General features: G+C 37.4%; 2 protein-coding genes across 10 annotated transcripts in view; one reads left to right on the plus strand and one right to left on the minus strand.

Annotated features, from left to right (window-relative positions):
* The window catches only part of MIPOL1 (mirror-image polydactyly 1), a 352,757-nt gene that overhangs the window by 286,219 nt on the left and 52,609 nt on the right, over positions 1-13,929 (plus strand). For all 9 annotated transcript variants that reach the window (XM_049899515.1, XM_049899512.1, XM_049899519.1 and 6 more), the window contains one exon: positions 11,566-11,796. In XM_049899515.1, coding sequence (XP_049755472.1) covers positions 11,566-11,796 — 231 coding nt within the window. The remainder of the gene's footprint in view (positions 1-11,565; positions 11,797-13,929) is intronic.
* FOXA1 (forkhead box A1) overlaps positions 10,510-13,929 on the minus strand; it is a 99,437-nt gene continuing 96,017 nt past the window's right edge. The window contains exon 4 of the mRNA XM_049899507.1: positions 10,510-10,564. Within this exon, the coding sequence (XP_049755464.1) occupies positions 10,563-10,564 (2 nt within the window). The 3' untranslated portion in view covers positions 10,510-10,562. The remainder of the gene's footprint in view (positions 10,565-13,929) is intronic.

Genomic DNA, 13,929 nt, shown 5'->3' on the forward strand with positions numbered 1-13,929 from the left:
ATGAGAACCCACTAAGGAAAATAGTTGTATAGTGGACTTAACCAACTAGTCAAGAACAGGAAGATACTGGCCTCCAGCCAGGGCCTCAATATTATGTTGAGATGGCATTTTTTAAAAAAATGATATTGCAATATTTGAAATTGTATATATAGAAACTTTGGGACTCTGTATATATAAAAAAAAAAACTCAAATAATCCACAAAATGCTAGAGCTAATAAATTAAACAAAGTTATAGGGTACAAGATCAATATTCAAAAATGAGTTCTGTTTCTATACACCACTAATAAGCAAACTGAAAAGGAAATTAAAAAAAAAGTTCCATTTACAATGGCATCTAAAAGAATGAGATACCTAGGAATAAATTTAACCAAGGAGGTGAAAAAAATGTACGCTGAAAGCTATAGAACATTGCTGGAAGAAAGTAAAGAAGACCTAATTTAATGGAAAGACATCCCACATTCATGGATTAGAAGACCTAATATTGTCAAGATCACGATACTCCCCAATAATCTTTATCAAAATTCCAATGGCCTTTTTTGCAGAAATGGAAAAGCTCATCCTAAAATTCATCTGGAATTGCAAAGGGCCCAGAATAGCCAAAACAATATTGAAAAAGAAAACAAAGTAGTGGGACTCATACTTCTGATATCAAAACTTAGGAAGTAATGGGGAATGGGGAGCGATTACTTGGGATGATGAAATAGTTCTGAAACTAGAGAGAGAGGTGGTGGTTACACAACATTGTGAATGCACTAAATGTCACTGAACTTTATACTTTAAAATGGTTAATTGTATGTTATGTGAAGTTCACCTCAGTAAAAAAAAATCATCATCATCATTCCAGCTACTGCTTCTGTTTGAGTAAGGCTTCATGGAAGTTAGAAGGTTTCCAAGGCATTTTGAGTGATGAGCAGCTTATTGAGCTTGAGAGTAAAGGGTCTCAGTCACAGGTGCATCTGGGGGAAAAAAAAATCAGGAATACATTTGCCCCCCAAAAAAGTAAATGATGGAAGACTAGGAAGAAAAGAATGAATAGAATGAAACCAGGATAATATGATCTTAATAATCATGAGTTTTTTTTTTTTAATAGATTATTCATTCTTAGTATTTAACTAGTTATAGTTTACTGGATGGCATTTTAGATTTAATAATGTGAATGCAGGCAGAATTCCAAACTAAGCTGGCCCACTGTGACTTTATAATGAGACCCGACATGAAAGATTAAAATGTAAATGACACAGGGCAAGCTAAGTGTATTAAATAGGACAAAAAAAATTAAACAATAAGATGGATTTTATTAAAATTAAGAACTTATATTTGTCAAAAGTCAACAGTAAGAGAATGCAATATCCCCACACCCCTACTAGAATGGTAAAAGTTAAAAAGACTCACAATACCACTCTGAGGGAGGAAAAAGAACAACTGGAACTCTCATACGTTGCTGATGGGAGTGTAAATTGGTACAACCATTTTGGAAAACTGCAGTATCGACTAAAGTTGAACATACATATACCCTATAGAGCAACTCTACACCGTTAATAAGTACTTTTTTTTTTTTTTATGTTTACCAAAAGATGTGTTTAAGAACATTCATAGCAACAACAGTGGAATGGTTAAATGAACTGTAGTATATTCATATAATGGAATACTTCATAGCAATGAAAAACAATGAACTATGTGCAACAATAAGGATGAATCTCAGAAACTTAATGTTGGTCAAAATAAACCAAACACAGAAGTTCAAAAACAGGCAATACCCATCTTGACAGAGGTCAGAATAGTGATTACCTTTGGGAAGGGGAATCAACTTGGAGAGAGCACTGGGGAGTATCCTAAGCTTCTGGTTGTGTTCTTATCTTGTTCTTTACATTTTGTCAAGCTGAATACTTAGAATATGTGCACATTACTATATGTAATTTAAGAGGGAATTAACAACTAAAATGTAGGTAATAATGTTTTAAATGTAAAGAAAATGCTGTAGTTAGGTACCCTGTAGTCTGTTATGATTCATAGCGACCATGTGTACAACAGAATGAAACACTGCGCGATTCTACGCTATCCTCACAAATGTTGTTTGCTTGAGTCTATTGTTGCAGCCACTTTGTCGGTCTATCTTGTTGACCCTCTCAAAGACCTACTTTACCAAGCATCATGTCCTCCAGGGACTGGTCCCTCCTGATAACATGTCCACAGTAAGTGAGATGAAGTCTCACCACCCCTGCTCCTAAGGAACATTCCAGCTGTTCTTCTTCCAGGACAGATTTGTTTGTTCTTTTGGCAGTCTATGGTATATTCAATATTCTTCACCAAAACCATAATTCAGAGGCATCAGTTCTTCTTCAGTCTTCTTTATTCATGGTCCAGCTTTCGCATGCTTATGAGGCAACTGAAAATACCAAGGCTTGGGCAGGCCCACTTTATTACTTAAAGTGACATCTTTGCTTTGTAACACTTTAAAGAGATTTTGTGCAGTAGATTTGCCCAGTGAAATGCATCCTTTGATTTCTTAACTGCTGTTTCCATGAATGGTGATTGTGGATCCAAGTGTAAAATATAATCCATCACAACTTCAGTACTTTTTCCATTGATCATGATGTTGCCCATTGGTCCAGTTGTGAGGATTTTTGTTTTCTTTATGTTGAGGTGCAATCCATACTAAAGGCTGTAGTATTTGATCTTCATCAGTAAGTGCTTCAAGTCCTCTTCACTTTCAGCAAGCAAGGTTGTGTCATCTGCATATTGCAGGTTGTGAATATCTTGCTCCAATCCTGATGCCACATTGTTTTTCATATAATCCAGCTTCTTGGGTTGTTTGCTCACCAGATTGAGTAAGTATGGTGAAATGATACAACCCAGACACACACCTTTCCTGACTTTAAGCCATATACCTTTGTTCTGTTCAAATGACTGCCTCTTGGTCTATGTACAGGTTCCTCATGAGCACAATTAAGTGTTCTGGAGTTCCCATTCTTCACAGTGTTATCCATAATTTGTTATGATTCAAACAATCAAATACCTTTGCATAGTCAATAAAACACGGGTAAATATCTTTCTGGTATTCTCAGTTTTCAGCAAAGATCCATCTGACATCAGCAATGATGTCCCTCGCTTCACATCCTCTTCTGAATCTGGCTTGAATTTCCGGCAGTTCCCTGTCAGTGTACTGCTGCAACTGCTTTTAAATGATCTTCAGCAAAATTTTACTTGCATATCATATTAAGGATATCGTTCGATAACTTTCGCATTCTATTGGGTCACCTTTCTTTGGAACAGGCACAAATATAGATCTTTTCCAGTCCATTGATCAGATAGCTGTCCTCCAAATTTCTTGGCATATGTAAGCAAGTACCTTCAGTGCTACATCGGACTGTTGAAATATCTTAATTGGTATTCCATCAATTCCTGGATCCTTGTTTTTTGACAGTGCTTTCAGTGCAACTTAGACTTCCTCCTTCGGTACCATCAGTTCTTGATCATATGCTACCTACTGAAATAGTTGAACCTCGACCAGTTCTTTTTGGTACAATGATGCTGTGTATTCCTCACATCTTCTTTTGATGTTTCTTTCATGGTTCAATATTTTCCCTGTAGAATCTTTCAATATTGCAACTCAAGGCTTGATTTTTTCCTCAGTTCTTTCAGCTTGAGAAATGCCGAGCACATTCTTGCCTTTTGGTTTTCTACCTCCAGGTCTTTGCACATTTCATTATAATACTTTACTTTTGTCTTCTCTAGCTGCCCTATAAAATCTTTTGCTCAACTCTCACTGCATATTTCTCCCATTTGCTTTAGCTACTGTACGTTCAACAGCAAGTTTCAGAGTCTCTTTTTACATCCATTTTGGCCTTTTCTTTCCTGGCTTTTTAATGGCTTTTTTGCTTTCTTCATGTATGATGTCCTTGATGTCATCCTACAACTGGTCTGATCTTCAGTCATTAGTGTTCAATGCATCAAATCTATCCCTGAGATGGTCTCTAGATTCAGGTGGGATATACTCAAGGTCATACTTTGGCTTTCATTTGACTTGTTTTAATTTCCTTTAGCTTCAGCTTGAACTTACATATGAGCAATTGATGGTCTGTTCCGTAGTCGGCCCCTGGCCTCGTTCTGGCTGATGATATTGAACTTCTCCATTGTCTCTTTCCACAGATGTAGTTGATTTCATTCCTGTGTATTTTATCTGGTGAAGTCCACATGTATAGTCGCCTTTTATATTGTTGAAAAAGGTATTTGCAATGAATATGTCATTGTTGAAAAAGGTATTTGCAATGAATATGTCTTGCAAAATTCCTTCATGCAATCTCCAGCATCTTTTCTATCACCAAGGCTGTATTTTCTAACTATTGATCTTTCTTTTTTGTTTCCAGCTTTCACATTCTAATCACCAATAATTATCAGTGCACCTTGATTACATGTTTAACCAATTTCAGATTACAGAAGTTGGTAAAAATCTTCAATGTCTTCATCTTTGACCTTAATGTTTGGCGCATAAATTTGAATAATAGTTGTATTCACTGGTCTTCCTTGTAGGCGTATGGATATTATCCTATCATTGAAGTTGTGTACTTCAGGATGGATCTTGAATTGTTCTTTTTGACAATGAATGTGACACCATTCCTCTTCAATTTGTCATTCCCAGCATGGTAGACCATATGATTGTCTTATTCAAAATGGCCAGTAGCAGTCCATTTCAGCTCACTGATGCCTAATGATATCAAACTTTATGGGATCTATCTCATTTTTTAACAACTTCCACTTTTCCTAAATTCATCCTTCATACATTCCATGTTCCGATTATTAATGGATGTTTGCAGCTGTTTCTTCTCATTTCGAGTCATGCCATATCAACAAATGAAGGTCCCAAAACCTTTACTCCATCCACATCATTAAGGTCAACTCTACTTTGAGGAGACAACTCTTTCCCAGTCGCATTTTGAGAGCCTTCCAACCTGAGGGGCTCATTTTCTGGCACTATATCAGACAGTTTTCCACTGCTATTTGTAAGGTTTTCACTGGCCAATTATTTCAGAAGTAGACTCTTAGGTCCTTCTTCCTACTCTATCTTAGTCTGGAAGCTCCACTGAAACTTGTCCACCACAGGTGTCCCTGCTGGTATTTGAAATACTGGTGGTATAGCTTCCGGTATCACAGCAACATGCAGGCTACCACAGTATGACAAACTGACAGACGAATGGTAGCAATGAACATAAATAGACTTATCTTTTTATGATTTTGTTTCGTATGTCTTCATTTCTTTTTTACTTGAATCTTTCAAAGAAACAGAGGTTGAGCTGTAGAAGATTGGAACTTGGAACAAGAGAGATACAGAAAATGTGAGACGACATAAAAGGAACAGGAAAATAGGCAAGAAACAGTAGCCTTTATGCATATGAATTGAGAGGAAGAACTGAAAAGAATGAAATCAGGATTGGTTATGTAAATAACAAGATGAAAACCACAAAGAAAGATATTTCTTTGCACTCTACAAATGTAGCCCTATACACCATTCTTATTTTATAAATAGTAACTAGTTGACTGGGAGTTTAGCAACAGTCTCCCTTTTTAGGGACTAATTTGAATCCTGAAATTATTTAAGCATGCTGTCATTGTTGCATCTCCCTCTTATTTCTATGTTATACCTTGTCCAAAGTGAGCACACTTTAAAGGCTTATAAGTAACAAACAATAAGAAGAAATTTATAGTTACTTTAGTTTGAACATTATTAAACAAAGTATCAGAGTATATATTTGGCTATTTTTAGTGCTAAAGCTTCCTGTCACCACTCGTCTGTCAGTTTATTGTACTGTGGTAGCTTGTGTGTTGCTGTGATGCTTGAAGGCATGCCACTGGTATTTCAAATACCAGCAGGGTCACCCATGGATGACAGGTTTCAACAGATATTCCAGACTAAGATGACTAGGAAGAAGGTCCTGGCAATCTACTTCTAAAAAAATTGGCCAGTGGCGGGGGGGGGAAACCTTATTAATAGTAGGGGAATATTGTCTGACATAGTGCCAGTCAGTGAGGCCCTCAGGTTGAATGGCACTCAAAACACGACTGGGGAAGAGCTGCCTACTCAAAGTTGAATTGCACTTAATGATGTGGATGGAGGAAAGCTTTCAGGACCTTCATTTGCTGATGTGGCATGACTCAAAAAGAAAGAAACAGCTGCCAACATCCATTAATAATTGGAATGTAAATATATGAAATAGGAATCTAGGAAAATTGGAAATTGTCAAAAATGAAATGGAATGCATGAAAATCAATATTCTAGGCATTACCCATAAAACTTGCTGCCGTCGAGTTGATTCCAATTCATGGCAGCCCTACAGGACAGAGTAGAACTGCCCCATGGGGTTTCCAAGGACTAGCTGGTGGATTCAGATTCACAACCTTTTAGTTAGCAGTTGAGCTAACAACAAAAAGAACATTTCAAGATCTGTCCTGAAGTATAATGCTGTCAGTGATAGGATAATATCCATATGCCTACAAGGAAGACCAGTTAATACAACTATTTTTCAAATTTATGCACCAACCATTAAGGTCAAAGATGAAGAAATTGAAGACATTTACCAACTGAAATTGATCAAACATGCAATCAAGATGCAGTGATAATTACTGGTGATTGGAATGCAAAAGTTGGAATCAAAGAAGGATCAGTAGTTGATAAATATGGCCTCAGTGATACAAATGACATGATCACATGATACAGTTTTGCAAGACCAGTGGCATCTTCATTGCAGATATCTTTTTTCAACAACATAAATGGTGACTATACACGTGGACCTCACCAGATGAAATACACGTGAATGAAATCAACTACATCTGTGGAAAGAGACAATGGAGAAGCTCAATATCATCAACCAGAACAAGGCCAGGGGCCAACTGCAGAACAGACCATGAATTGCTCATATGTAAGTTCAAGTTGAAGCTGAAGGAAAGTAAAACAAGTCCATGAGAGCCAAAGTACGACCTTGAGTATATCCCTCCTGAATTTAGAGACCATCTCAGGGGTAGATTTGATGCATTGAACACTAATGACCGAAGACCAGACCAGTTGTAGGATGACATCAAGGACATCATACATGAAGAAAGCAAAAAGTCATTAAAAAGCCAGGAAAGAAAAGAGCAAAATGGATGCCAAGGGAGGCTCTGAAACTTGCTCTTGAACACACAGTAGCTAAAGCAAATGAAAGATATGATGTAGTAAAAGAGCTGAACAGAAGATTTCAAAGGGTAACTCCAGAAGACAAAAATTTTATAATGAAATGTGCAAAGATCTGGAGTTAGAAAACCAAGAGGGAAGAACATCCTTGGCATTTCTCAAGCTGAAGGAACTGAATAAACAATTCAAGTCTTGAGTTGCAATATTGAAGTATTCTAGGGGCAAAATATTAAGCAACACGGGAAGCATCAAAAGAAAATGGAAGGAATGCAAAGAGTCACTGTACCAAAAAGAATTGGTTGACATTCAGCCATTTCAGGACATAGCATATGATCAAGAACCAATGGAACTGAAGGAGGAAGTCCAAGGTGCACTGAAGGCACTGGCAAAAAACAAGGGTCCAGGAACTGACAGAGTGCCAGTTGAGATGTTTCAACAAACAATGTAGTGCTTTAATTGCTCATTCATCTATGCCAAGAAATTTGGAAGACAGCTATCTGGCCAACTGACTTGAAGAGATCTATATTTGTGCCCGTTCCAAAGAAAGTTGATCCAACAGAAAGTGGAAGTTATCCAACAATGTCATTAATATCACACACAAGTAAAATATTGCTGAAGATAATTCAGAAACATTTGCAGCAGTACTTTGACAGGGAACTGCTAAAAATTCACGCTGAATTGAGAAGAGGACGTGGAACCAGGTATATCACTGCTGATGTCAGATGGATCTTGGCTGAAAGCCGAGAATACCAGAAAGATGTTTGCCTGTATTTTATTGACTATGCAAAGGCATTCAGTTGTGTGGATCATAACAAAATTATTGGTAGCATTGCAAAGAATGGGGATTTCAGAACATATAATTGTTCTCATGCAGATCCTGTCCATAGACCAGAAGCAGTCATTCGAACAGAACAAGGGAATATTGGATGACTTAAAGTCAGGAAAGGTGTGTGTTATGGTTGTATCATTTTACCATACTTATTCAGTCTTTATGCTGAGCAAATATTACAGGAAGCTGGCCTATATGAAGAAGAATGCGCATCAGGGTTGGAAGAAGACTCATTAACAACCTGCAATATGCAAATGATACAACCCTGCTTGCTGAATGCAAAGAGGACTTGAAGCACTTACTGATGAAGATCAGAGACTACAGCCCTCATTGTGGATTACATCTCAACATAAAGAAAATGAAAGTCCTCACAACTAGACCAATAAGCAACATCATGATAAATAGAGGAAATATTGAAGTTCTCAAAGATTTCATTTTACTTGGATCCATAATCAATGTCCACGGAAGCAGTAGTCAAGAAATCCAACGATCTATTGCACTGGCCAAATCTGCTGCAAAAGATCTCTTTAATGTGTAGATGTCACTTTAATGACTAAGGTGGACCTGACCCAAGCCATGGTGCTTTTGTTCACTTCATATGCATGTGAAAGCTTGACAAAGAATAAGGAAGACCGAAGAAGAATTGACACCTTTGAATTATGGTGTTGGTGAAGAATATTGAATGTGCCATGAACTGCCAGAAGAACGAACAAATCTGTCTTGGAAGAAGCACAGCCGAATGCTCCTTAGAAGCAAGGATGACAAGACTCCGTCTCATACACTTTGAATATGTTATCTGGAGGTACCAGTCCCTGGAGAAGGGTATCATGCTTCGTAAACTAGTGGGTCACTGAAAAAGAGAAAGACTCTCAACGAGATGGATTGACAGAGTGGCAGCAACAATGGGCTCAACCATAGCAACGATTGTGAGGCTGGCTCAAGATCTGGCAGTGTTTCATTCTGTTGTACGTAGGGTTGCTATGAGTCAGAACCAACTGGATGGCACTTAACAGCAACAACGAAGTACCCTGACTAGCTTTTGTCGGCTTTAAGAATTATATTACTTTCCTATTCACGTTATCAAGCTGTATAATATGGTTTGGCTACTTTAAGTTTCCAATCGACATGTCCTTTGTATGCATGTACTGAAATGATTTTATTTAATAAAATAAAGAACATCTCCTGTGTGGATTTTAAATTTCCGTTATTAAATATTTATATTTTCAAAATGTCTTTGTTTAATTGAGTGAGGTGCTTGGTGCCATTTCAAAATAACCTCAGGTGGTAGGTGTAATGACATATCAAAGATTTGACCTTTAGCATTTTAGGATTCTATTTGTCTGCATTTTCTTCTGCATTCATTTAGTTTTAATTTGTGTGCTATTTATTCTGTATGATTTAATGAATGTGTGTATTTAGCATATGATTCATTAACAAAAGAAAATACATCTAAATACTTTCTTTTTCTGTACAGTTTTATTGATTTTAACTTCATCCTATCTCAACTGTGACAAGAGAATGCTGTGTATAGGCTGATTGGTATTTGCACAGACTTCATTCGTTCTCATTAAGTGCTTAGCAGAATAGACCCTGGATCTACAAAAATGATGGCCATTCTCCAAGCTCTCACTTTTTTGCAGTCATCTTAGTCTGTTTTATTACTAAATATACGTACTCATTAAACCATGTAATACCTAGAAATAGTTTCCAAATCTCTGCTATTCCTTTTAACGAAAATTGAACATAATATTTATACTGATATAACCTAATTAACATCTTGCAGTATCTTTTTGTATGCTTCAATAATCATAGTCACTTGTCTGGAAGTGAAGAAGGAGATAAATAGAATAATTATCAAATATATACATGTGTGGTCACATAGATAGATATGTATGCATATGTATAGGTATAGGAAGTCACATATGAATATACAGATGTGCATGTATAAACCAGTAAACCAAACCCATTACCACCGAGTTGATTCTGACTCATAGCATTCCTATAGGACAGAGTAGAACTGCCCCACAGGGTTTCCAAGGAGCAGCTGGTGGATTCAAACTACCGGCCTTTTAGTTAGCAGCCTGAGCTCTTAACCACTGTTCCACCAGGACTCCATAGCCATATGTGTGTACGTGTGTGTGTGTGTGTGTTGCATATATGTTAACGTATAAAATAAAGCACTAAGAATACAGTTATGAATAGTTCCTAGACATAACCAAACACCTCACAGGATTGGTTTACTGGGTTTGAAAGCTTAGGACCATAGACTCATGGGGCAACTCAGTCAGTTGGTACAATATAGTTCATAAAGATAATATTCTACACCCTAGTTTGATCAGTAGCATGTAGGGTGTTAAGAGTTTGCAAGCATCCATCTAATGTCTAGCTATTGGTCTCTAATCATCCAGAGCAAAAAAGAAAGAAGAAAGCCAAAGACTCAAAGAAGAAATTAGTCTATACAACTTACAATCTATAGGAACCAAGGCCTCACCTACCTTGAGACCAGAAGAACTTGATGGTGCCCAGCTACCACTGTCCACCATTCCTACCAGGGACAGAAGACATGGTCCTGGATAGAATGGGAGAAAAATGTAGAACAAATCTCAGATTCCTAAAATATGGCCCAACTTACTGGACTGGTAGAGATCAGAGAAACCCCTAAGACTATTGCCCTGGGATACTCTTTAAACTTGGAACTGAAACTACTCCCAGAGGTCACCTTTCAGCCAAATGACAGATTGACTCATAAAATATAATACCACCCATGAATACAGTGCTCCTCTAAATAATCGTCTAAATGAAACCAAACAGTAAACATTTTCCTTAGACCAAAGATGAGAAGGTAAGGGAGAACAGGGAGGCTAGATTAATGAAAACAGAACAAGAATAATGGAAATAATAAGAATGCCGACACATTATGAAAAATGTAACCGATGTCACTTAACAATATGTATAACCTAACCTAACCTGTTGCAGTTGAGTCGATTCCTACTCATAGCAACCCTATAGGACAGAGTAGAATGGCCCCATAGAGTTTCCAAGGAGTGCCTGGTGGATTTGAACCGCTGGCCTTTTGGTTAGCAGCCATAACACTTAACCACTATGCCACCAGGATTTCCAACAATATGTATAACCAAAAAAAAAAAAAAACCAAACCCAGTCGATTCTGACTCATAGCGACCCTATAGGACAGATTAGAACTGCCCCATAGAGTTTCCAAGGAGCACCTGGTGGATTCGAACTGCTGACCCTTTGGTTAGCAGCCATAGCACTTAACCACTACACCACCAGGGTTTCCTAACAATATGTATAGAAAAAAACAGTATGTATAAAAATGAGAACCTAACTTGCTGTGTAAACTTTCACAAAAAACACAGTAAGGTATTTTTTAAAAAGAATAATTATCAATTATAATATTGTGATTCTTAAATTATTTTTATTTACTTATTTAAATATTTTAAACATATACTTGAAAAAATATTTATTGAAATGATTTTTTTTAAATTGAGATTTTTCTTAAATATATCATTGATCAGTCTACACATTATATTTATTTTTTTATTTCCTCAGTCTACACAAATCTTTATCCCAAGAAGAAAGTCTGAAAGATCAGTTTAACCATACCCTTAGTACCTATGAAGAAGCTTTGAAAAACAGAGAGAACATTGTTTCCATCACTCAACAACAAAATGAGGAACTGACTACCCAACTGCAGCAGGCTCTGACAGAACGAGCGGACATGGAACTACAGCTTCAGCGTGCCTTAGAGGCCTCCCACGTGGCCAGTGAAAAAGTTCAGAAGTAAGTAAAATGATCTTGCATTACTTCAAAAGCATAAAATGTAACAAAACTCTTTTGACAGACAAACAATATATTATTTATTATCTGTGCTGTGGATAGCTTAAGACAAAAGTAGGTTGGACCAAATAAACTTCTTAGATTGCATATCATATCAATTCTTAGAGTCAAAAAGTTATTTTCTTGCAAATCATTATTACTATTTAGGGCAAACCATTTTATTTAGTAACTAATCTTCATCAGTTCATGAAGACCATACAATTTAAAAATCATCTTGCCGTCCCAACTTAATTAGCCAAGTTATCAGCAAAAGGAAAAGTTGGTTGAGTTAGTTACCACCTGTACTCATTTAGCTTCAAGATGATCCAGCTTGAATTGAGATCGTTGTGAACTGCAGTCTGAGGGCTATAGGTGCACAGAATCCAGTACAGTGGAATTATTTTTTCGTGTTGCTTTTCTGAAGTATTCAGTACCACTTTTTACAGTGCATTTATTATATTTATTTTGAATGATCTTTACTTCTTTATTGCAATTTAAATAAAATTACACAATCGGTCAGCCTTATGACAGCTAGCAGAGTGTTAATAAGTAACATACCAGACAAAGATGTCATTTGTTAACTCATGGGACTTGAACATTATGTAGAATTTTCTGTGGCAGCTTTAGTATGATAGAACTTGTCATTTTAACTGAGCCTTTCTTTATGTATTGTTAACAGCATTACATCATTCACACACCTTATTCCCTTAAATTTCCAAGACATACCTTTTTCCTCAAGGATTTTTTTCAGTTTTGCCGTATGAAGTAGCATTGACTTCAAGATTTCTTAATTCACACTATTTCTTATTTGAAAATTATTGATCCCAGCTATTTTTCCAATGTCCCTGAAATTATATTTCAATTAATAGCCCAAGGTCAGGCAAATCTGTAGTCCAAGAGTATTTGAAAACAGTTCAGGAATTGCGTATATTTTTACGTTTGCTTGTTTCTGGTGTCCTTTGTGTGTGTGTGTGCTATAGATGAAGGTTTACAAAGCAAATTAGTTTCTCATTTAACAATTAATACACGTATTGTTTTGTAACATTGGTTACCAACCTGGTGACATGTCAACCCTCTCCCCTTCTGGACCTTGGGTTCCTCATTTCCATTCGTCCAGCTTTCCTTCTCCTCCTGCCTTCTCGGAAACTCTGGTGGCACAGTGCTTAAGTGCTATGGCTGCTAACCAAAAGGTCGGTAGTTCGAATCTACCAGTTTCATCTTGGAAACCCTGTGGGGCAGTTTTACTCTGTCCTGTAAGGTCTCTATGAGTTGGAATTGACTCGATGGCAACAGGTTTTCCTGCCTTCTTGTCCTTGCCCTTGAGCTGGTTTGCCATTGAGTCTCATATACATGGATCAGGTATGTATATTTTCGTTTGTTTTATGGGCCTGTCTACTTTTTGGCTGAAGGGTGAACCCAGGAGTGACTTCAGTACTGAGTTAAAAAGGTGTCTGGGGACCACACTCTTGAGGTTTCTCCAGCCTCTGGCAGACCAGTAAGTCTGATCTTTTCTGTGTGTGTGTGAGTTAGAATTGTGTTCTGTACTTTTCTCCAGCTCTGTCCAGGACCCTCTGTTGTGATCCCTGTCAGAGCAGTCAGTGGTGGCAGCTGGGTACCATCTAGTTGTACTATACTCAGTCTGGTGGAAGCTGTGGTAATTGTAGTCCATTAGCCCTTGGGACTAATCTTTCCCTTATATCTTTGGTTTTCTTCATTCTCCCTTGCTCCAGACAGGGTGGGACCAGTGAAGTATCTTCAGTGGCTGCTCACAAGCTTTTAAGACCCCAGACACTACTCAGCAAAGTAGGATGTAGAACATTTTCTTTATAAACTGATATGCCAATTGAGCTAGATATCCCCCAAGATCATGGTCTTCAACCCTCAGCCCAGTAATTCGGTCCCTCAGGGAATTTGGCTGTGTCTATGAAGTTTCATGACCCTGCCTTGGCCAAGTTGTTCTGACTTCCCTAGTATTATGTACTGTGTTACCCTTCACCAGGGTTACCACTTATCTGTTGTATGGTGTTTTTCCCTCCCCATCCCTCATAACCATCTGTCTTAGGCTGGGTTCTCTAGAGAAGCAAAACCAGTAAAGTG

This window comes from Elephas maximus, chromosome 10 (genome assembly GCF_024166365.1).
Source record: "Elephas maximus indicus isolate mEleMax1 chromosome 10, mEleMax1 primary haplotype, whole genome shotgun sequence".
Lineage (NCBI taxonomy): Eukaryota > Metazoa > Chordata > Mammalia > Proboscidea > Elephantidae > Elephas > Elephas maximus.